Source organism: Mobula birostris, chromosome 4 (assembly GCF_030028105.1).
Source record: "Mobula birostris isolate sMobBir1 chromosome 4, sMobBir1.hap1, whole genome shotgun sequence".
In the NCBI taxonomy this organism is placed as follows: Eukaryota; Metazoa; Chordata; class Chondrichthyes; order Myliobatiformes; family Myliobatidae; genus Mobula; species Mobula birostris.
Window position 1 is genome coordinate 97,227,198 of NC_092373.1, and position 23,936 is coordinate 97,251,133.

The window sequence follows — 23,936 nt, forward strand, 5'->3', positions numbered from 1 at the left end:
TTGACACGCATCTGAGTCCGACTAAATGTCCTACATTGTCTTTTGCCTCTCTTTTGGCCAGACTTATATGTTGCCGCACCCACTTATGCTCAATGGCTCAGGAACATTATGTCCTGTTTAGACCTTGAAAAGATTCATTATTCACTTCTTAACTCGGACATGAAGTTCCAAAAGGTGTGGGGAGCTTTTCTGGAATATTTTCATAACTCCCGTTTAGATTTTCCCTCTTTCCCCTCCTTTTTTTTCTTTTGCATTTAAATCCCTTACTTCCAGCTTCTTTTGGTTAAGACTTACGGTTTTTTTTCTCAGGTAGTAGGCAATATACCTTCTTTTTATAAATACAGCTCTGTGGTGATAAAAGTTCTGATCAACTTTTCTATATATCGTAAGGTTGGCTTGGAGTTGGGTAGTGGCGGTGGGGGGTGGTAACTAACTTTTTATGATTCTACTATGGGTGCTTTTCCTTAACTGTTATGAACTGTACATTTGACATGTTTGTTTTGCACTGTATAAACCTCTTTATTTTACTGTTTTTTTGTTGCATTGTAGAAACTTATTTAAAAAATTAATTAAAAAAGAATAGGACGATCCAACAGATGAACATGTGACTGAAGAAATGGTCTCAGGACAGGGTTTCAAATTTGATGATCATTGGCATCTCTTCTGGGGAAGATATGACTTGTACAAAAGGGGCATGTTACACCTGAACTTCAGCGGTGATCAATATCCTTGTGGGCAGGTTTGCTAAATCTTTTGGGGAATTTTTAAAAATTAATTTGACAGGGGGATGGAAGCTAGTGTGATAGGTCAGAGGATAGAAATGTTGGAGTAAAGACAGATGCAGCCTGTGAGGGACTGTGAGAAAGGATAGGCAGAGGAAAGGACAATAATGCAAACAGTTGGGCAGGTTGAAATGCAGCTATTTAATGTGTGAAGTATCAGAAAGAGGGTAATAAACTTATAGCATGGGTCAGTATATACAGCTACAATGTTGTGACCTGGCTTGGCTGTCACAAGGACAGGAATGTCTGCCCGATGATCCTGGGTTTAGATGCTTCAAAGGGGACAGGACAGGGAGGTAGGTGAAAGAGGTGAGGGAACGGCATTGCTAATCAGGGATAGCATCAAAGCTGTTATGAGGGAGGGCATTTTGAAGGGATTGTCTACTGAGTTAGTGTAGGTGGAAGAAAGAAACAGAAAGCAAGCAATCACCTTTTGGGGAGTATTGGATAGAACCCCTCACCATCTCAATAGCAACAGAGACACTGAGGTAAGATGAGGTAGCAGATTTCTGAAAGATGCAAAAATAGCAGGGTGTTTGTCATGGATGATTTCATTGTCTTTAATACTGACTGGAACCTCCTAAGTGGAAGAAGTTTAGCTGGAACGGAATTTGTTCAGTGTGAAGAGAAAGAATTCCAGACGGAGTATTTGGACATCATGGAAATGTGGAGGTTGCTTAGGGAGCACTTGCATGGGCTTCAGGATAGATTTGTCCCATTGAGACAGGGGAAGGATGGCAGGGTGATGACAGAAGTGGAACATCTTGTCAAGAGGAAGTAAGAAGCATACTTAAGTATGAGGAACCTTAAGGTTTAGGAAGTAAGGATAAGACAGGGCCATCGAGAGCTACAAGGTAGTCATGAAGGCCTTATGAATGAACTTGGGAGAGCTAGTAGGACACATTAGGAGGCCTCAGTGAGTCGGAATAAAGAAAACCCCAAGGTGTTCTGTACATACGTGAAATACAGGAAGATGACTAGAGTGAGAGGAGAGCTGATCAGGGATAAAAGAGGAAAAGTGCCTGGAGTTGAAGTCCTTAACAAATACTTTGCTTCAGTGTCCAACAGTGAAAGGGACACTGACGAATGTTCAGTCAGTGTAGAACAGGATGATATACTGGAACACGTAATTAAGAAAGAGGATACTCTGGAAATTTTAGGATAAATAATTCCCCAGTTCTGGGCAAGCTGCGTCTTTGACAATAAATCTGCCACAGAAATAGTATCAGGCATTGACAAATGTTATTCATTTGTTTAAGAAATGGATAACCCTAATAATTATAGATCTCTGAGTCTAAAGTCAGATGTTGGCAAACTATCGGAGACAAAACTTGCGAGTATTTGGAGAACCATGGCCAGACTGCAGATAGTCAACATGGCTAAGTGAGGGGCAGGTTGTTCCTCACGAGCCTGATTGAATTCTTCAAAGGTTCATTTATTATCAAAGCATGTATCCATATACAACTATGAAATTCGTCTCCTCCAGATAACCACAGAACAACAAAAGAACATGCAAGTCATTTAGACAGAAACATCAAACCCACCTCACTATGCACAAAAAAGAACAGCATCCTGATCATCAACCTCCAAAACGCCCTTCCCTCTGCAAAAATGGAACAGGAACATCGACGACCCCCCCCCCACCCAGAAAACAAATCCTCCCTCACGCAAAAAAACACAACAGAACATCAATCCCCAAACACCTTCCCCTCACACAACAAAATGGAAAAGGAACAGGTGACAAAAAACAAAGAACATAAAAACCTTATGTCTGAAGAAGTCCACAGTCCATAAACACAGAAGTACGAACCTTTGAGGAAGTGACAAATTATTTCAATTATGGGAGAGCAATGGATGTGGTACATATGGTCTTTAATAAGTCACTTGACAATGCTCCCATAGTAGGGTCATTCAGAAAGTCAGGAGGCACAAGATCCAGGGCCATTTAGCTGCTTCAATTCAGCACTGGCCTGCCCGAAGATGACAAAGGGTAGTAGTAGGTGGAGCATATTCTGCCCAGAGATTGATAACAAGTGGTGTTCCACTGGGATCTGTTCTGGGACCCCTGCTCTTTGCGATTTTTACAAATCACTTGGATAAGGAAGTAAGTTTGCAGATGACAAGATTTACCACAATGATGGCTAAATTAGAACAAATTCCTTATGAGGACAGGTTGTGTAGAGCTAGGGCTCCTCACTTTGAAGAGGTGGAGGATGAGAAGTGATTTTTAGGAGGTATAGAAAATGATAAGAGACATAGGTCGAGTGGACAGCAGGGACATTTTCCCCAAGGTGGACACAGCTAACTAAAGTAGGCATGACTTCAAAGTGTTTGAGAAGTACAAGGAGGATGTCAGAAGTAGTTCTTTTAAACACAGAGGTTGTTAGGAGTATGGAACGCGCTCCCAGGTATGGATATAGTGGCAGATATACAGTACTGTGCAAAAGTCAAAGGCATATATAAAAAATTTCTAAATATAAAAAAAATACTATAAAAAAACTAAATCAATCAATATTTGGTGTGACCATCCTTTGCCTTTAAAACTGCATCTGTACTCTTAAGTACACAGTCATGCAATTTTGTAAGAAAATCCGCTAGTAGATTGTTCCAAGCATCTTGGAGAACTTGATAAGAGTTCTTCAGCAGACTTTGGCAGTCTTGTTTGCTCATTTCTCCTGGTAATACAGACAGTCTCGATGATGTTGAGACCCATGCAATCTGTTGCAGAGATCCTTGTTCTCCTTTTCTCTGAAGATAGTTTTTTATGATGTTGGCTGCAGACACTTATCCATGTAGCGCTCTCCAGCTCTTCCGTTTGTGCAAGAAATTTCAAATTTTGACTTGTCGGTCCAGAGCACTTACTGCCATTGTTCAGCACCCCAGTCCTTGTGCTTTTTGTATGTAGGTGAGTCTCTTAGCTTTCTTTCCAGTTCAGAGAAATGGATTTTTGGCAGCCAGTCTTCAATGGAGACCACTTCTGACAAGACTTTGCAAGGTTGTAGAGGGCTGTTCTTCGGTTCCAGTGGTTTCTGTGAGTTCAGAGCTGATAGCAATGCTGAACTTCTTCCAATTTAGAAGAGACATCAGTTTGATGTATCTCTCATCTGCTGCACTCAGTTTCTGTGGCTGATCACAGAGTTTCTGGCCCCAACCTTGCCTGTTTCTTTGTGCTTTTACAGAAGAGCTTGGAAAGCATATCTTGAAACTCCTGTCTGCTACAAAGCTTCTGCTTGGGGGAGATCTTGCTCATGCAGGATGATCACCTTGTATCTTTTTGTGATGCTCACTCTTGCCATGGTGTAAGAATCGCTGATCTGAAGGTTAAACTGTCACATCTGCCATACCCCCACCTTTTAGTTTGGTTGTCCTTCGCCAGTTTGATCCCACCTACACCTGTTTCTGTTTCAGTTAATTAATCTAGTTCATTCAAATCATTGTGTTATTGATCATTAGCACCTGTTTGTTATCTTTGTTTAATCATGCACTGAGCTAGATACATACAACGTAATGAAGTTTTTATTTGAAAAGTTGTCTATTACTTAAAATGTTATGGTTCAACAAAATACAAAAATTTCTCTGTAATGTTTAATTTCTTTGGAAAATGGAAAGCATAAGAAAGATTCATCCCTAAGAAGCAGTCAAAGACAATATAAAAGCAAAAGAGCAGGCATTTGATGTAGCAAAAATTAGTGGGGTGCTTCTAAAAACCAACAGAAGGCAAGTAAAAAAAAGAAATCAGGAGAGAAAAGATGGAATAGGACGGTAAGTTTGCAATAACTTAAAAGAGGATACCAATTCTTTTCAGATATTTCAGGTAAAAGAGGCGAGAGTGGATATTGGACTGCTGGAAAATGATGCTGGGGATAAAGAAATGGCAGTTGAACTTTGCATCGCTCTTCACTGTGGAAGACACCAGCAATTTGAGTGTGTTGGGGGCAGAAGTAAGTGTAGTTGCTATTACTAAGGAGGACGGGATTAGATCTGAAGGTAGACAAGTCAATTGGACCAGATTGACTACACTCCAGGGTTCTGAAAGAGGTAGTTGCAGAGACTGTGGCGGCATTAGAAAAGACCTTTCAGGAATCTCTAGATTCTGGAATAGAAACATGGAAGAAATTTAGGAAACCTACAGCACAATACAGGCCCTTCGGCCCACAATGCTGTTCCGAACATGTACACACTTTAGAAATTACATCGGGTTACCCATAACCCTCCTTTTTGCAAAGCTCCATGTACCTATCATATCTGCTACCACCACCGTCACCAGTAGCCCATTACACGCACTCACCATTCTCTGCGTAAAAAACTTAACCCTGACATCTCCTCTGTACCTACTTCTAACCACATTAAAATTGTGCTCTCTCGTGCTAGCCATTTCAGCCCGGGAAAAAGCCTCTGACTATCCACACGATCAATGCCTCTCATCATCTTATACACCTCTATCAGGTCACCTCTCATCCTCCGCTGCTCCAAGGAGAAAAGGCCAAGTTCACTCAACCTATTCTCATAAGGCATGTTCGCCAATCCAGGCAACATCTCCTCTGCATCCTCTCCATAGTTTCTACATCCTTCCTGTAGTGAGGTGACCAGAACTGAGCGCAGTACTCCAAGTGGGGTCTGACCAGGGTCCTACATAGCTGTAACATTACCTCTCAGCTCTTGAACTCAATCCCACGGTTGATGAAGGCTAATACACTGTATGCCTTCTTAACCACACAGTCAAGTGTCCTATGGACTCAGATTCCAAACTTCCTCTGATCCTCCACAAGTCTTACCATTAATGTATATTCTGCCACCATATTTGACCTATCAAAATAAACCACATCATCACACCAGGTAATGATAGAGATCGAGAAAATTATGAGGCTAGCAGGAAGGAGCTTGAGAAAGAAATGAGGAGAGCCAGAGGGGGCCATAAGAAAGCCTTGGCATACAGGATTAAGGAAAACTCCAAAGCATTCTACAAATATGTGAAGAGCAAGATAAAACATGACAGAATAGGACCATTCAAGTGTGACAGTGGAAAAGTGTGTGTGGAACTGAAGGAGATAGCAGAGGTACTTAATGAGTACTTTGCTTCAGTATTCACTATGGAAAAGGACCTTGGCGATTGCAGGGATGACTTACAACAGACTGAAACGCTTGAGCATGTAGATATTAAGAAAGAGGATGTGCTGGAGCTTTTGGAAAGCATCAAGCTGGATAAGTCACCGGGACCGGATGAAATGTACCCCAGGCTACTGTGGGAGGTGAGGGAGGAGATTGCTGAGCCTCTGGCGATGATCTTTCTATCATCACTGGGGACAGGAGAGGTTCCAAGGATTGGAGGGTTGCGGATGTTGTTCCACTATTCAAGAAAGGGAGAACAGATAGCCTAGGAAATTATAGACCAGTCTTACTTCAGTGGTTGGTAAGTTGATGGAGAATATCCTGAGAGGCAGGATTTATGAACATTTGGAGAGGCATAATATGATTAAGAATAGTCAGCATGGCTTTGTCAAAGGCAGGTCGTGTCTTACAAGCCTAATTGAATTTTTTGAGGATGTGACCAAACACATTGATGGAGGTAGAGCAGCAAATGTAGTGTATATGGATTTCAGCAAGGCATTTGACAAGGCATCCCATGCAAGGCTATTGAAAAAGTAAGGAGGCATGGGATCCAAGGGGACATTGCATTATGGATCCAGAACTGGCTTGCCCACAGAAGGCAAAGAGTGGTTGTAGACGAGTGATATTCTGCATGGAGGTCAGTGACCAGTGGTGTGCCTCAGGGACCTGTTCTGGGACCCCTATTCCGTGATTTTTATAAATGATCTGGATGAGGAAGTAGAGGAATGGGTTAGTAAATCTGCTGATGACACAAAGGTTGGGGGTGTTGCGAATAGTGTGGAAGACTGTCAGAAGTTACAGCGGGACATTGATAGATGCAAATCTGGGCTGAGAAGTGGCAGATGGAGTTCAACCCAGATAAGTGTGAGGTGGCTAATTTTGGTAGGTCAAATATGATGGCAGAATATAGTATTAATGGTAAGACTCTTGGGCAGTGTGGAGGATCAGAGGGATCTTGGGGTCTGAGCCCACAGGACACTCAAAGCTGCTGCGCAGGTTGACTCTGTGGTTAAGAAAGCATATGGTGCATTGGCCTTCATCAATTGTGGGATTGAGCTGAGAAGCCGAGAGGTAATGTTGCAGCTGTATAGGACCCTGGTCAGACCCCACTTAAGAGTACTATGCTCAGTTCTCATCGCCTCTCTGCAGGAAGGATGTGAAAACCAGAGAAAGGGGGCAGAGAAGATTTACAAGAACATTGCCTGGATTGGGGAGAATGCCTTTTGAGAAGAGGTTGAGTGAACTCAGCCTTTTTTCCTTCGAGTGACGGAAGATGAGAGGTGACTTGATTTAGGTGTATAAGATGATGAGAGGCATTGATCATGTGGATAGTCAGAGGCTTTTTCCTAGGGCCGAAATAGCTAGTTTAAAGGTGCTTGGAAGCAGGTACAGAGGACAAGTCAGGGGTAAGTTTTTTTTTACACAGAGTGGTGAGTGGTGTGGAATGGGCTGCCGGCGATGATGGTGGAAGCGGATACAATAGGGTTTTTTTTTAAAGAGACTCCTGGACGGGTACATGGAGCTCGGAAAATTGAGGGCTATGGGTAACCCTAGGTAATTTCTAAGGTTTGGCACAGCCTTATGGGCCGAAGGGCCTGCCTCGTGCTGTAGGTTTTCTATGTTTCTATGTTATCTGGGATGATCTGCCACTTCTCAGCCCAGTTTTGCACTCTATCGATGTCTCACTGTAACCTCTGACAGCCCTCCACACTATCCACAACACCCCCAACCTCTGTGTCATCAGCAAATTTACTAACCCATCTCTCCACTTCCTCATCCAGGTCATTTATAAAAATCACGAAGAGAAGGGGTCCCAGAACAGATCCCTAAGGCATACCACTGGTCACCAAACTCCATGTAGAATATGACCTGTCTGCAACCACTCTTTGCCTTCTATAGGCAAGCCAGTTCTGGATCCACGAAGCAAGGTCCCCTTGGATCCCATGCCTCCTTACTTTCTCATAAGCCTTGCATGGGATATATCAAATACCTTGCTGAAATCCATATACACTACATCTACTACTCTACCTTTATCAACGTGTTCAGTCACATTCTCATAAAATTCAATCAGACTCGTAAAGCATGACCTGCCTTTGACAAAGCCATGCTGACTATTCCTAATCATATTATACGTCTCCAGATGTTCATAAATCTTGCCTCTCAGGATCTTCTCCATCAACTTACCAACCACTGAAGTAAGACTCACTGGGCTATAATGTCTTGGGCTATCTCTACTCCCTTTCTTAAATAAGGGAACAACATCTGCAACCCTCCAATCCTCCGAAACCTCTCCCATTCCCATTGATGATGCAAATATCATTGCCAGAGGCTCCGCAATCTCCTGCCTCGCTTCCTCAGTAGCCTGGGGTATATTTCGTCCAGTCCTGGTGCCTTATCCAACTTGATGCTTTCCAAAAGGTCTAACACATCCTCTTTCTTAATGTCTATATGCTCAAGCTTTTCAGTTCGCTGTAAGTCATCCCTACAATCACCAAGGTCCTTTGCTGTGGTGAATGCTGAAGCAAAGTATTCATTGTGTACCTCTGCTACCTCCTCCAGTTCCATACACACTTTTCCACTGTCACACTTGATTGATCCTATTCTCTCACATCTTATCCTCTTGCTCTTCACATACTTGTAGAATGCCTTGGGGATTTCCTTAATCCTGCTCGCCCCAAGGCCTTCTCATGGCCCCTTCTGACTTTCCTAATTTCATTCTTAACCTCCTTCCTGCTAGTCTTATAATCATCTAGATCTCTGTCATTACCTAGTTTTTTGAACCTTTCATAAGCTTTTCTTTTCTTCTTGACTAGATTTTCAACTGCCTTTGTACATTACGGTTCCTGAATTCTACCATTCTTTCTGTCTCATTGGAACGTACTTATGCAGAACACCACACAAATATCCCCTGAACATTTGCACATTTCTGCCGTACATTTTCCAGAGAACATCTGTTTCCAATTTGTGCTTCCAAGTTCCTGCCTGATAGCTTCATATTTCCCCTTACTCCAATTAAACACTTTCCTAACTTGCCTGCTCCTAACACTCTCCAGAGGACTAGAAAATTGCAAATTTTACTCCATCTTCAAGAAGAGAGGGTGGAAGACAGAGAAAGAAAATTACAGGCCAGTTAGCCTGACCTCAGTGGGAGTGTGAACAGCCAGAGGTCGTGGTCCACGTAGGTACCAATGACAAAGGTACGAACTTCTGCAAAGTGAGTTCAGGGAGTCAGGTGCTAAGTTAAACGGCAGGACCTCCACGGTTGTGATCTCAGGACTGCTACCCATGCCGTGTGCTAGTAAGCCCAGAAATAAGAAGATTATGCAGTTTAATACGTGGCTAAGGAGCTGGTGTAGGAGGGAGGGCATAAGTTTTATAGATCATTGGGCTCTCTTCGAGGGAAGGTGGGACCTATACAGAAGAGAAAGTTTGCACTTGAGTTGGAAGGGGATTAATTTCCTAGCAGGAAGGTTTGCTGGTGCTGCACGGAGGTGGGGACTTAAACTAGAATTGCAGTGGGATGAGTGCCAGAACAGATAGTGGAGAGGTTGTGGAGACAGATGTTAAGGTCTCAGGTGAAGTCAGGAATCAAAAGCTTGAGCATGGGGCAAATAATGTACTGAGCTGCACATACACCAATGCAAGAAGTATCAGAGGAAAGGTGGACGAGTGCAGGGCAAGGATCAACACCTGGAATTATGATATTGCAGCCATTAGTGAGACTTGATTGCAGGAGGGGTAGGACTAGTAGCTTGATATTCTGGAGTTCCACTGTTTTAGACGTGACAGAGTGGGAGTGATTAAAGGAGGAGAGGTGGCATTACTAATCAAAGAAAATGTCATGGCAGTGCTCAGTCAGGACAGACTGGAAACTCATCAAGTGAGGCATTATGGGTGGAACTGAGTAATAAGAAGGTACGGCCACGTTAATAGGGTTATATTACAGACCACACAACAGTCCGACAGATTTAGAGAAACAAATTTGAAGAGGGACCGTTGCAGGAAACACAAGTTTATTATAGTAGTGATTTTAACTTTCCACATATTGACTGGGACTTCCATACTGTAAAATGACTAGATAGGATAAGAGTTTGTCAAATGTATTCAGGAAAGGTTTCTCAATTAGTCTCAAGACAGAGTGTGCGATAATCGATCTGCTATTAGGGAATTAGACAGGGGAGGTGACAGAAGATTGTGTAGGCTAACATTTTACATCTAGTGATAAGAATGTCGTTAGTTTCAAAGTAAATATGCAAAAAGATAGGTCTGGCCCGCAGTTGAGATTCTAAATTGGAAAAAGGCCAACTTTGATGGCATCAGAAACGTCTGGCATGTGTGGATTGTGAAAGACTGTTCTCTAGGAAATGTGAACTTGGTACTGGGAGGCTTTCAAAAGTGAAATTTTGAGAGTACAAAGCTTGTATATGCCTGCCAGAATAAAAGGTATGGAAATACAGGTGTAGCGAACCTTGGTTTTCAAGAGACAGGTGTATTGCAGGTATAGGCAGGTGTGAACAAATGAGGTGCAAAGAGAGTATAAGAAATGCAAGAAAACACTTTAGAAAGAAATCAGGAAGGCTAAAAGAAGGTATAAGATTGCCTTAGCTGACGAGGTGAAGGAGAAACCTAAGAGATTCTATGGATATGTTAAGTACAAAGGGATTGCAAGGGACAAAATTGATCTTCTTTTGGCATGGAGCCAAAAGAGATGAAAGAGAACTTAAATGCATTTAAATACAATTAGGGTGGATAAATCCCCAGGGCCTGACAGAGTGTTCCTCTAACCCTGTGGGAGGCAAGTGCAGAAATTGCAGGAGCCCTAGCAAAGATATTTAAATCATCCTTAGCGATAGGTGTGTATCAGAGCATTGGAGGTAGCCCGTGTAGTTCCACTGTTTAAGAAAGGCTCTAAAGATAGGCTGGTAAGCCCGACATCAGCAGTGGGAAAGTTATTGGAAGGTATTCTAAGAGACCAGATATATGAAATGGGCTGAAGGGCCTATTTCTGTGCTGTACTTTTCTTTGACTCTACGACTGTAAGGAAGTACAAGAAACTGATCACAGAAGGAAGATTGACACGATAAGTTAGCTCAGACTGGGGAAAGGTGGAAAGTGGTTCCATGGTTTTGACTTGGAGATCACAAACACAACTCCAAATTTTATAGATGACACCAAACTGTGGGATACACTTGAAAATGAGTAGAGTGTAGGAATGCATAACTAACTCAAGATAAGCTTGAGTTGAGGAATTTTGCAAGGTTGAATAAAAATGCTTCATAGAGTAAAATAAAAGCAATAATTAAACACGATAGAGGAGCAAAGAGATGAGAGACAACTGGAAAATCAATGAAAAACACCATAGATGAATAAGGCCAAATCCCAAAAGAGTTTTCAAGTGCAGGCAGCTAGCTAACTGGGGTCTGTCTACTGTATAATTCCTTACCTTTTACTGTTTTAGCAAACACATATTTTTCTTTACTTGGGTCTTTCTCATCAATTAAAATTCCAAGAAAGATACGACCAAATGTACCTGAAATAAGAAATTATCCAAAAATTAATGTCAACAAATTTGTTAAATTAAACTTCATGAATAACTTACAAAACTTATACATATTCTCTCTTACTGCATTGAAATCGGGATAAATGCATCTTTTAGCCCATATATAGTATCAGCTTCTAATAATTTTATAAGGATAATTATCAGCATGCAAGATCTCAATGATTATTGAACCGCACAGTTGAAACCACTTACGCTGCTTATTGTGCAATTGTACTGGCACCAGGTCTGCCTCTTTATACTTTATAATCGCCAAACAACTGGTACTAGAACGTACAATCATCACAGCGATATTTGATTCTGCACTTCCCACTCCCTGGATTACAAATATTAAATAATAAAGATATTAAAAATAGTTAAAATTAGTAAATATTAAAAATTTAAATTATAAATCATAAATAGAAAATAGAAAAATGGGAAGTAAGGTAGTGCAAAATAACCGAGAGGCAGGTCCAGATATTTGGAGGGTAAGGCCCAGATCTAGGTCAGGATCCATTCAGCAGTCTTATCACAGTTGGAAAGAAGCTGTTCCCAAATCTGGCGGTACGAGTCTTCAAGCTCCTGAACCTTCTCCCGGAGGGAAGAGGGATGAAAAATCTGTTGGCTGGGTGGGTCGTGTCCTTGATTATCCTGGCAGCACTGCTCCGACAGCGTGCGATGTAAAGTGAGTCCACGGACAGAAGATTGGTTTGTGTGATGTTCTGCGCCAAGTTCACGATCTTCTGCAGCGTCTTTCGGTCTTGGACAGGACAACTTCCATATCAGGTTGTGATGCACCCTAGAAGAATGCTTTCTATGGTGCATCTATAAAAATTAGTAAGGGTTTTAGGGGACAGGCCAAATTTCTTTAGTTTTCTCAGGAAGTAAAGGCGCTGGTGGGCCTTCTTGGCAGTGAACTCTGCTTGGTTGGATCAAGTCAGGTCATTTGTGATACTGACCTTGAGGAACTTAAAGCTTTTGACCTGTTCCACTTGCACACCACCGATGCAAATTGGGTTGTGCAGTCCGCTACTCCTTCTGAAGTCGACAACCAATTCCTTCGTCTTGCTGACGTTGAGGGATAGGTTATTGTCTTCACACCATACCATCAGGTTCTTAATTTCCCCTCTGTACTCAAACTCATCATTACCCAAGATATGGCCTATAATTGTTGTATCATCAGCAAACTTATATATTGAGTTTGATGGAAACTTGGCTACACAATCATGGGTAGACAGTGAGTACAGCAGGGGGCTGGGTACATAGCCTTGTGGGGCAATGGTGCTCAGAGTGATTGTAGAGGAGAGCTTGTCCCCTACCTTTACAGCCTGGGTCCTGTCTGTGAGGAAGTTGAAGATCCAGCTGCAGATCTGAGTGCTAAGGCCCAGGTTCTGGAGCTTAGAAATCAGTTTATTTGGAACGATGGTATTAAAGGCAGAGCTGTAGTCAATGAAAAGGAGCCTTACGTATGCGTCTTTATTCTCCAGGTGTTCTAAGGAGGAATGTAGGGCCAGAGAGATGGCATCTGCCATTGACCTGTTGCTCCCGTAGGCGAATTGCAAAGCCTCAAGGATGACCGGTTGGCTGTGGTTGATGTGTGCCAAAACCAATCTCTCGAAGCACTTCATAGCAATTGATGTCAGAGCCACAGGTCGATAGTCATTCAGGAATGCCACCTTGCTCTTCTTCGGCACTGGGATTATCGTTGCCTTCTTAAAACATGAGGGGATCTTAGACTGAAGCAAGGAATAGTTGAAGATGTCAGCAAACACTCCAGCTAGCTCGCTTGCACAGGCCCGGAGAACCTGTCCTGGTTCACTTTTACCTGACCAATGTTCTTTGACCAGAAACATTAACCAAGATTCTCTTATTACAGGTGCTACCTGACCCGTTGAGATCTTCCAACATTTTGTTTTATAGTTCAGATTTTTAGAGTTGCTCTTTTTATCCCCAAAAGGTTGGTTTTCTGGTACAAAACGTTGGTTTACAGGTGCACAGCAGGGTGGTTATGCTGCAATTATACCATGTAATACTGGTGAGGCCACATGGTACTGGTGTGTGCAGTTCTAATCTTTTTTAAGCAAAGATATATAGGTTTTTAAAAACGCAAACAACAGGAATACTGCAGATGCTGGAAATTCAAGCAACACACATAAAAGTTGCTGGTGAACGCAGCAGGCCAAGCAGCATCTCTAGGAAGAGGTGCAGTCGACGTTTCAGGCCGAGATCCTTCGTCAGTACTAACTGAAGGAAGAGTGAGTAAGGGATTTGAAAGTTGGAGGGGGAGGGGGATTTCCAAAATGATAGGAGAAGACAGGAGGGGGAGGGATGGAGCCAAGAGCTGGACAGGTGATAGGCAAAAGGGAAATGAGAGGATCATGGGACAGGAGGTCTGGGAAGAAAGACGGGGTGGGGGGGACCCAGAGAATGGGCAAGGGGTATATTCAGAGTGACAGAGGGAGAAAAAGGAGCGTGAGAGAAAGAATGTGTGTATAAAAATAAGTAACAGATGGGGTACGAGGGGGAGGTGGGGCATTAGCGGAAGTTAGAGAAGTCGATGTTCATGCCATCAGGTTGGAGGCTACCCAGACGGAATATAGGTTTTGGAGGCTGTGCAGATACAGATGAAGTTCACCAGATGGATTCCAGAGATGAGGGAGTTAGCCTATGAGAATAGATTGTGTCTCCTGGCACTATATATGGTGGAATTCAGAAGAATAAGGGGATCTTATGGAAACATATAACATTATATGGTTACCGATGGGATGCGCAGCGACAGAGCGGTGAAAGAAATGCATGGAGTGAAGCCAGATTTAACACATAGAGAAGCTTTGAGAAAAGAAAAGCAGAATAAAGGGTGTAAAGGTAGTAAGGTAGAAGGGCTAAAGTGCATGGGCGTCAATGCAAGAAGCATCAGGAACAAAGGTGATGAACTGAGAGCTTGGATACATACATGGAATTATGATGTAGTGGCCATTACAGAGACTTGGCTGGCACCAGGGCAGGAATGGATTCTCAATATTCCTGGATTTCAGTGCTTTAACAGGGATAGAGAGGGGGGGGAAAGGGGAGGAGGGGTGGCATTACTGGTCAGGGATACTATTACAGCTACAGCAAGGGTGGGTAATGTAGCAGGATCCTCTTTTAAGTCAGTATGGGTGGAAGTCAGGAACAGGAAGGGAGCAGTTACTCTATTGGGATTATTCTATAGGCCCCCTGGTAGCAGCAGAGATACCAAAGAGCAGATTGGGAGGCAGATTTTGGAAAGGTGCAAAAATAACAGGGTTGTTATCATGGGTGACTTTAACTTCCCTAATATTGATTGGCACCTGATTAGTTCCAAGGGTTTAGACGGGGCAGAGTTTGTTAAGTGTGTCCAGGACAGATTCCTGTCACAGTACGTTGACAGATGACGAGGGGGAACGCCATACCAGATCTAGTATTAGGTAACGAACCAGGTCAGGTCACAGATCTCTCAGTGGGTGAGCATCTGGGGGACAGTGACCACCGCTCCCTGGTCTTTAGCATTATCATGGAAAAGGATCGAATCAGAGAGGACAGGAACATTATGAGGCTATATGGCTAGAACTTGCAGGTGTGAATTGGGATGATGTTTTTGTAGGAAAATGTACTATGGACATGTGGTCGATGATTAGAGATCTCTTGCAGGATGTTAGGGATAAATTTGTATTGGTGAGGAAGATAAAGAATGATAGGGTGAAGGAACCATGGGTGACAAGTGAGGTGGAAAATCTAGTCAGGTGGAAGAAGGCAGCATACATGAGGTTCAGGAAGCAAGGATCAGATGGGTCTATTGAGAAATATAAAGAAGCAAGAAAGGAGCTTAAGAAGGGGCTGAGAAGAGCAAGAAGGGGGCATGAGAAGGCCTTGGCGAGTAGGGTAAAGGAAAACCCCAAGGCATTCTTCAATTATGTGAAGAAAAAAAGGATGACGGGAGTGAAGGTAGGACCGATTAGAGATAAAGGTGGGAAGATGTGCCTGGAGGCGGTGGAAGTGAGCGAGGTCCTCAATGAACACTTCTCTTCGGTATTCACCAATGAGAGGGAACTTCATGATGGTGAGGACAATATGAGTGAAGTTGATGTTCTGGAGCATGTTGATATTAAGGGAGAGGAGGTGTTGGAGTTGTTAAAATACATTAGGACGGATAAGTCCCCGGGGCCTGACGGAATATTCCCCAGGCTGCTCCACGAGGCGGGGGAAGAGATTGCTGAGCCTCTGGCTAGGATCTTTATGTCCTCGTTGTCCACGGGAATGGTACCGGAGGATTGGAGGGAGGCGAATGTTGTTCCCTTGTTCAAAAAAGGTAGTAGGGATAGTCTGGGTAATTATAGACCAGTGAGCCTTACGTCTGTGGTGGGAAAGCTGTTGGAAAAGATTCTTAGAGATAGGATCTATGGGCATTTAGGGAATCATGGTCTGATCAGGGACAGTCAGCATGGCTTTGTGAAGGGCAGATCGTGCAAGTTCTTTCAGGAAGTGACCAGGCATATAGATAAGGGTAGTGCAGAAGATGTGTGATCTACATGGATTTTAGTGAGGCATTTGGCAAGCTTCCACATGGTAGGCTTATTCAGAAAGTCAGAAGGCATGGGATCCAGGGAAGTTTGGCCAGGTGGATGCAGAACTGGCTTGCCTGCAGAAAGCAAAGGGTTGTGGTGCAGGGAGTACATTCGAATTGGAGGGTTGTGACTAGTGGTGTCCCACAAGGATCGGTTCTGGGACCTCTACTTTTCGTGATTTTTATTAACGACCTGGATGTGGGGGTAGGAGGGTGGGTTGGCAAGTTTGCAGATGACACAAAGGTTGGTGGTGTTGTAGACAGTGTAGAGCATTGTCAAAGATTGCAGAGAGACATTGATAGGATGCAGAAGTGGGCTGAGAAGTGGCAGATGGAGTTCAACCTGGAGAAGTGTGAGGTGGTACACTTTGGAAGGACAAACTCCAAGGCAGAGTACAAAGTAAATGGCAGGATACTTGGTAATGTGGAGGAGCAGAGGGATCTGGGGGTACATGTCCACAGATCATTGAAAGTTGCCTCATAGGTAGATAGGGTAGTTAAGAAAGCTTATGGGGTGTTAGCTTTCATAAGTCGAGGGATAGAGTTTAAGAGTGGCAATGTAATGATGCAGCTCTGTAAAACTCTGGTTAGGCCACACTTGGAGTACTGTGTCCATTTCTGGTCGTCTTACTATAGGAAGGATGTGGAAGCATTGGAAAGGATACAGAGGAGATTTACCAGGATATTTTTTAGATTATGAAGACATGCAGTCCTCTTTTAGTGTCATTTAGTACTGCATGCATTAAGAAATGATACAATATTTCCTCCGGTGTGGTATCACAAAACACAGGACAGACCAAGACTGAAAAAACTAACAAAACCACATAATTATAACATATAGTTACATCAGTGCAACAATACCATAACTTGATGAAGAACAGTCCATGAGCACAGTAAAAAGTTCAGTCTCTCAAATGTCCCACATCTCACGCAGACGGGAGAAGGAAGAAAAACTCTCCCTGCCATGCCCGACCACTGTCCAACTCTGCGTCGTCCGAAAACTTTGAGCCTCCGATCAGCTATCCGACACCGAGTACAGAGCGCCATCTCTAACCAAACCATTCGGCCTCAATCTCGGTCGCCAACAGCAGGCAAAGCCGGGGATTTTGAGGCCTTCCATTCGATCGCGCAGTAACAACAGCAGCGAACCTGCGTTTCAGAAATTTCTCCAGATGTTCCTCTGTGCTTTCACGTCTGTCTCCATCAAATCAGAATTGTCCACGGCCCCTATTTAACGGATACGATATCATTTTCACCGGAGGGCTGCGCACATGCAGCGTGCTGCTATCTCCTCCTCCCTGTTGCTTGGTTTAGAGAGTTTTCATTATGATCAGAGATTAAGGGAGCTAGGGCTTTACTCTTTGGAGAGAAGGAAGATGAGAGGAGACATGATAGAGGTATACAAGATATTAAGAGGAATAGATAAGAGTGGATAGCCAGTGCCTCTTCCCCAGGGCACCACTGCTCAATACAAGAGGACATGGGTAAGGGGTGGGAAGTTGAAGGGGGATATTAGAGGAAAGTTTTTTACTCAGAGAATGGTTGGTGTGTGGAATGCACTGCCTGAGTCAGTGGTGGAGGTAGATACACTAGTGAAATTTAAGAGACTGCTAGACAGGTATGTGGAGGAATTTAAGGTGATGGGTTATATGGGAGGCAGGGTTTGAGGGTCGGCACAACATTATGGGCCTTAGGGCCTGTACTGTGCTATACTATTCTATGTTCTGTATAATGGACAGATAAGACTGAGGCAATGAAGTTGTTTCCACTGGTAGATGAGAATGAAATGAGGGGACGTGGACTCATGATTCAGGGGAGTAGATTTAGGTCAGAGTTGAAAAGGAATTGCTTTTCTCAGAGTGTAATAGACTTGTGGAATTCTCTGCCTAGGGAAGCAGTGGCGGCTATCTCATTTAATTAGACAATTTAATTAGTACAGTATGGGAATTAAGGAGAAGAAGCAGGTAGGTGGAGCTGAGTCCCCGTCCAGGTTACCCACGATCTTATTGAATGGTGCAGCAAGCTCAACAGGCCAAAAGGCTGACTCCTGCTCCTATTTCTTATGGTATGACATTTCATTTTCAAGGAGTACAAAGTGCTAACTCTCTCGCCTAACAGTCACAGACGTGCAAAATACAGCCATTTGAACCAACTCGTCAAACCATCTATGTTTGGCCCATAATCCTCAAAACCTCTATGTACTCATTCAGATGGCTTTTTGAATGTTACTAATCCATCCACCTCAATTACTATTTCTGGTAGCTTGTTCCCATCCTTCGCACGAAGAAGCTGCCCCTGATGGTCCTTTTAAATCTTTTGTCTCTGATCTTAAACTTTTATTTTGCAATCCCTCCCTGGGGGGGGGGGGAATGTGCTTTCACCCCTGTCTATGTCCCTCATGACCATGTATACCTCTTTCAGGTCATCCCTCCATTTCCTGCACTTCTGGGAATAAAGTCCTAGATTATTTGTCCTTATAATTCAGACCTCAAGTCTAGGCAACATCCTAGTAAACCTTTTCTGCACTTGTTTCCATTTAATTACATCTTGGTAATAACAAAGAGACCAAATGTTACTCAATACTCCAAGTGTGGCCTCATCAATGTCTTATAAAACTGCAACACAACTTCCCAACTTCCGTATTCAATGCCCTGACTGACAAAGGTCAGCATTCTACATGCCTTCTTCACCACCCTATCTACTTGTATCCACTTGGACGCCTCTGTTCCATAACACTACCCACAGCCCTACTATTCACAGAATTAATCTCTCAATTAGGCAACCAGGTAGAATACTTAATTGAAATCAGCTACCTCAGAACTTGTGCCACCTGGGTCTACAAGTCCACAACTTAAATATTGTTTAGTAAATTGTACAATGTCCATGAAGAGTGGACTTTGCCAGCTAAGACTTTTGAAAAATGAAGTAAAGACAGGCATGGCTAAGCAGTGCAGATGCGTCATAGCTGCCGTTTAACAAAAGCACAATCATGGTCAAGTAAGGACATGGTGAGCCAAACGGGCCTATTTATGTGGCGTACAATCATCCCCACATTCTGAAAAATACTCAATGGAGCTAATAGGATGTACTGGTTGCAATTTTCCAAAATTTCATCAATTTTACAACAGTTCCCATAGATCAAAACCTCAATATTCAAGGCAGAGGAAGTGAACTACAGGCCAGTAACAAGGAAAATACTTTGATGAGTGCTAATGGGGTACTTAACAAAAAGACTGTGTGGTGTCAATGTGGATTTTTGAAAGGGTAATCAATCATATTTGACACAAATCGTCAAGAGTTTTTGTAATTCGAATAGATGAGAGAAAACTGGTGGCACATTCAGACTGTCAAAAGAACTTCATTAATGTTCCATGAGAGCTACTGAACAAAATTTAGAAGTTGAGATAATACAATGTCATGGACGGTTTTAGTGGATAGAATGGGAACAGATAGTTTCTTTGGAATGAGAGGTTGCACCCAATCCAAACAACCTTAGAATGTAGGCACCAGTCCCTGATTGTCCTGTGAAATGACTAAGGAACACATAATTCAAACCACAGTATCAGCTTCAACAAGTGGTCACTGGATGTTTGAGAGGAAGGGGCTTCTGCCCGAGTAGAAAAAAGGCAGTCGCAGGTCGTAGCAGTGTAACAGAGCTTCAACCAGCGACCAATCCAGACATTGGAAGTTTGAGAAGAGGGGATTTCATTTAGATCCACTGCCCGAGTAGAAGAAAGACAGCGGGTCACCACTGCGTAATACAGCTTTGAATATCGACCAGTCTGTGTTTGGCATTGATTAGAAAGAGCAAATTAAAGGAAGGCAGGGGCAAGTGCAGCGGCCATCTGTCAGACTGGAGATCTTGAGGCGTTAGCTCTTCCAGGCTTCAGTGAAGTGGGACTTCACTCACAGAAAGCAAAGAAAAGAAAAGCTCAAGGTTGTTTTGTTTTCCCTTCCCTTCATTATATCTGCTCAGTTAGGTCAGTAGAGATGCCAGGTAGAATAGATGAATGCTCCTCTTGCAGGATGTGGGAATACAGGGAGATCGCCGAAGTCCCTAACAACTGAGCTGGTGCTGGAACTTAACGAACTCCAAATCATTCGGCAGGCAAAAGATAGGGCAGCCACGAGAAGAAGTTTGTGAACCCTTTGCAATTACCTGGTTTTCTGCATCAATTATTCATAAAATGTAGTCTGTCACAATAATAGACAAACACAATCTGCTTAAACTAGTAACACACAAATAACTGTACTTTTCATGTCTTTATTAAATACAATTATTTAATCATTCACAGTCCAGGTTGGAAAAAGTATGTGATCCCTTGTATTTAAAAACTGGTAGAACCTCCTATAGCAGAAAAAACCTCCACTAAACATTTCCTGTAGCTGCTGCTCAGACTTGCACAACAGCGCAGAGGAGTTTTAGACCATTCCTCCATACAAAACTGTTTCAGTTCATGCTACAGCATTTCAATTGGGTTAAGGTCTGGACTCTGACTTAGGCATACCAAAACACAAATTTTCTTTTTTTTAAACCATTCTGTTGTTGATTTACTCTTGTATTTCAGATCATTGTCTTATTGCATCATCCAACTTCTATTAAGCTTCAGAGGACAGGCCGCTACCCTGACATTCTCCTGTAAAATGCCTTGATATAATGTGAATTCATTGTTCCCTCAACAATTGTAAGCTGCACAGTCTCTGAGACAGCAAAGCAGCCCCAAACCATGATGGTCCTCCCACCATGCTTCACAGTTTTGGTGTGCAGTACTCCAAACATATTGGTGTGTATTTCTGCCAAAATATTCAACTTTTGTCTCATCTGTCTACAGAACATTGTCCCAGAAGCATTATGAAAAATCCAGGTGGTCATTTGCAAACTTGAGAAACTTAGAAGGAGCTGAATCATTGAGTGTGGGTCTTCAAGCTCCTGTACTTCCTCCCTGACAGCAGCAACAAGAAGAGTGCATGTACCAGTTGGTGAGGGTTTGACATTCTGGAAATTCACAATCCTGCCAAAAGAGTCTTCATATAAATATGTTGATAAGGTAACATAGCTGTGACTCCCGCACTCAAGACTGTCCAGTTTCTTAAATTACCCAGACCTCCGAGATAGGAAAAGCATATGATTTACACAGCTCAGATGTCATCTATAAATTTGCCACTGGCATCACTGTCACCATATCAGATGGTGACAAGGAGACATAAAAGAGTGAGAAAGACAACCTGATTGAGTCGTGTCACAACAACAACCCCACACTCAACAGTAAGACCAATGAATTGATTGAACTTTAGGAAGGGAAGGTCAGGAGAACGCACACTAGTCTGCATTGAGGGGTCAGCAGAGGAAAGGGTGAGCTATCATGAAGAAAGCACACCAGAGGCTATATTTCTTTAGGGCTCTGAGGAGATTTGGTATGTCCCCAAACCTCCAAATTTCCAAGAGTCCTTTCACGGAAATTTTAAAGGTTTCAAAGGTGCACTTAATGTCCGAGAAATGTATACAATATACATCCTGAAATGCTTTTTCTTGGCAACCATCCACGAAAACAGGAGTGCTCCCAAAGAATGAATGACAGTTAAATGTTAGGACCCCAAAGTCCCCCTCCCCCATAGCTCCCTTCCCTCCCACATGTAAGAGGCAGCAAGCAACCAGCCCCCTCCCCCCACCAGAAAAAAAAATCGGCACCTGCCTCCAAGCACTCAAGCGTGCAGCAAAGCAAAAGCAAAAACACAAACTTGCAGTACCCCAAAAACTACTCATTCACCCAGTATTCGATATACCACAGGCTCTCCCTCTCTCTCTCTCTCTCTCTCTCTAATAAGGGAGAAAGAGATGTCTCCGTTTCACAATGAGAGGGGAGACATAACAAACTCACTGGTTTACGATACTAATATATGGGGCAGAACATTCTGACTGGTTCCGTCATAGCCTGGTATGGAGCTTCTAATGAACAGGATCACATCAGGCTGCTGAGGGTTACAGACCCAGCCAGTTCCATCACAGACTCAACCCATCCTACCATCAAGGGCATCTTCAAGAGACAGTTCCATTTCAATAGGGTGGCACAATAGCAGAGCAGCTAGCATAACGATTTACAGTGCCACCAACAAGAAGGCTGGGGTTTAATTCCTGCCACAGTCTGTAAGGAGTTTGTCTGTTCTTCCCCTGACTGCATGGGTTTCTTCTGGGTCCTCTGGTTTCTCTCCACTTTCCAAAAGACATATGGGTTAGGGTTAGCAAGTTGTGGGCATGTTATGTCTGTGACAAAGAATGGTAGCACTTTCAGGCTGCCCCAACTTCAGGCTGTGCTGGTCACTGATGCAAATGAGGCATTTCTTAATGTTTCAATGTGACAAATAAAATTAATCTTTATTCCTTTTTCAAGGTGGTGGCATCCATTATTAAAAACCCTCACCATTCAGACAGAACATGTCCTCTTCAGATTACAACCATCAGGGTCGAAGAACAGGAACCTGAACGATCTATGATCACTATCTCATTATTCTCTTTTTTAACCATTTATTTTGGTCACTTCCACTGCCATTGGGTTAATAAACTGACCTGAAACACTTCAGGACCAACTCAGACTACATTCCTTTGGGTGAGGAACTTACTGAGGTACGGGCAAAGCAGGATAAAGATGAGGCCCTTCCTGAGGACAGAAAGTTCTGCCTCAGAGAGGGGAAGGTTAGATGGAATAGTGAAGACCCAGAATAGATGAGCACTGGAATCAGAAGGGGGAAGAGAACTGATGGTATCAGAGGGGAGAGGAGGGTTGGGACATTCAGGGAAGGTGCGGTGGGAGATGGAGGCTCCAAAGACCCAAGAGGTGACGGTGGGGCCTGAGAGACACAGGATTGCAGCGTGGTGGCGGGAGAAGAGGAGACTGAGAGGTCCAGTGTCAGCACGTGAAGTCTCGGCCTCAAGGTGCTGGTTATCATGCTCGAGGCTGGAGCCGAAGCTAGAGGTCACAAAATTAGCTGCTTGAAGGCATCCAGGGTCACAGGAAATGAAAAAATTAAAATGTTGCTCACAATGTAAGCTGAAAAGTTTTCTGTCTTGTCCACGCGTGCCTCTGCATGCTTTTGGTTACCAGCACCACCCACAGCAATGGAATCTTTTTATTGATTTTTCAGTGTTTAGCCTGAAAGCTGAGCTGCTACACAACGGCGATGCCCACCCTTCAGCACCAATCGGCGATGCCCACCCATCAGCACCAATCGGCGAAGGCCAACCATCAGCACCAATCGGCGATGCCCACCCATCAGCACCAATCGGTGATGCCCACCCACCAGTACCAATCGGTGATGCCCACCCTTCAGTACCAATCGGCGATGCCCACCCTTCAGTACCAATCGGCTATTCAGTACATGAAAGAAAACTACCAATATTTGGAAGTCCTGTTGAAACACATACAGTACAGCAACTACAAATGGAACATCTCCTCTGATTTGAAAGTAACAGTGCTACTACGAGGAATGTAGCTCGGATACACCAAGTCCCCTTGTTTCATTTGTAATTGGGACAGCCATGCTAAAGAGTCTCATTACATTATAAAGGATTGGCCACTCCATAAAGCAGTTGGTTCCAGGGCAGAAAAGTATGACACATAAGCCACATGTACACTCAAAAAAGATATGTTTACTTCTTCTTCATATAAAACAGATGGTTATAAAAAAATTTGTGAAAGTGATGAATGATGTATCTATTTTCCTTTTCAAGATGGCTAGAGTCCTGTCGGAGTTCTGCACGGTGGTGTGTTCCTATTCTTGGAGCTCGAGATCAGCCGCATTTTCGTTATCTTCAGGATTGGCCTGAAGACAAGCGTCTTCAGAGTGCAGCCCTGTGTACCCGATTTCTCGCTGGTGTCGCAAACTGAAGCATCGCGGAGAGCTGGAACATTGAAACAGCAACTGTTTATAT

At 43.3% G+C, this 23,936-nt stretch overlaps 1 protein-coding gene across 2 annotated transcripts in view; it reads right to left on the minus strand.

Annotated features, from left to right (window-relative positions):
- The window catches only part of ryk (receptor like tyrosine kinase), a 348,374-nt gene that overhangs the window by 124,325 nt on the left and 200,113 nt on the right, over positions 1-23,936 (minus strand). For both annotated transcript variants that reach the window (XM_072255833.1, XM_072255834.1), the window contains exon 10: positions 11,335-11,421. In XM_072255833.1, coding sequence (XP_072111934.1) covers positions 11,335-11,421 — 87 coding nt within the window. The remainder of the gene's footprint in view (positions 1-11,334; positions 11,422-23,936) is intronic.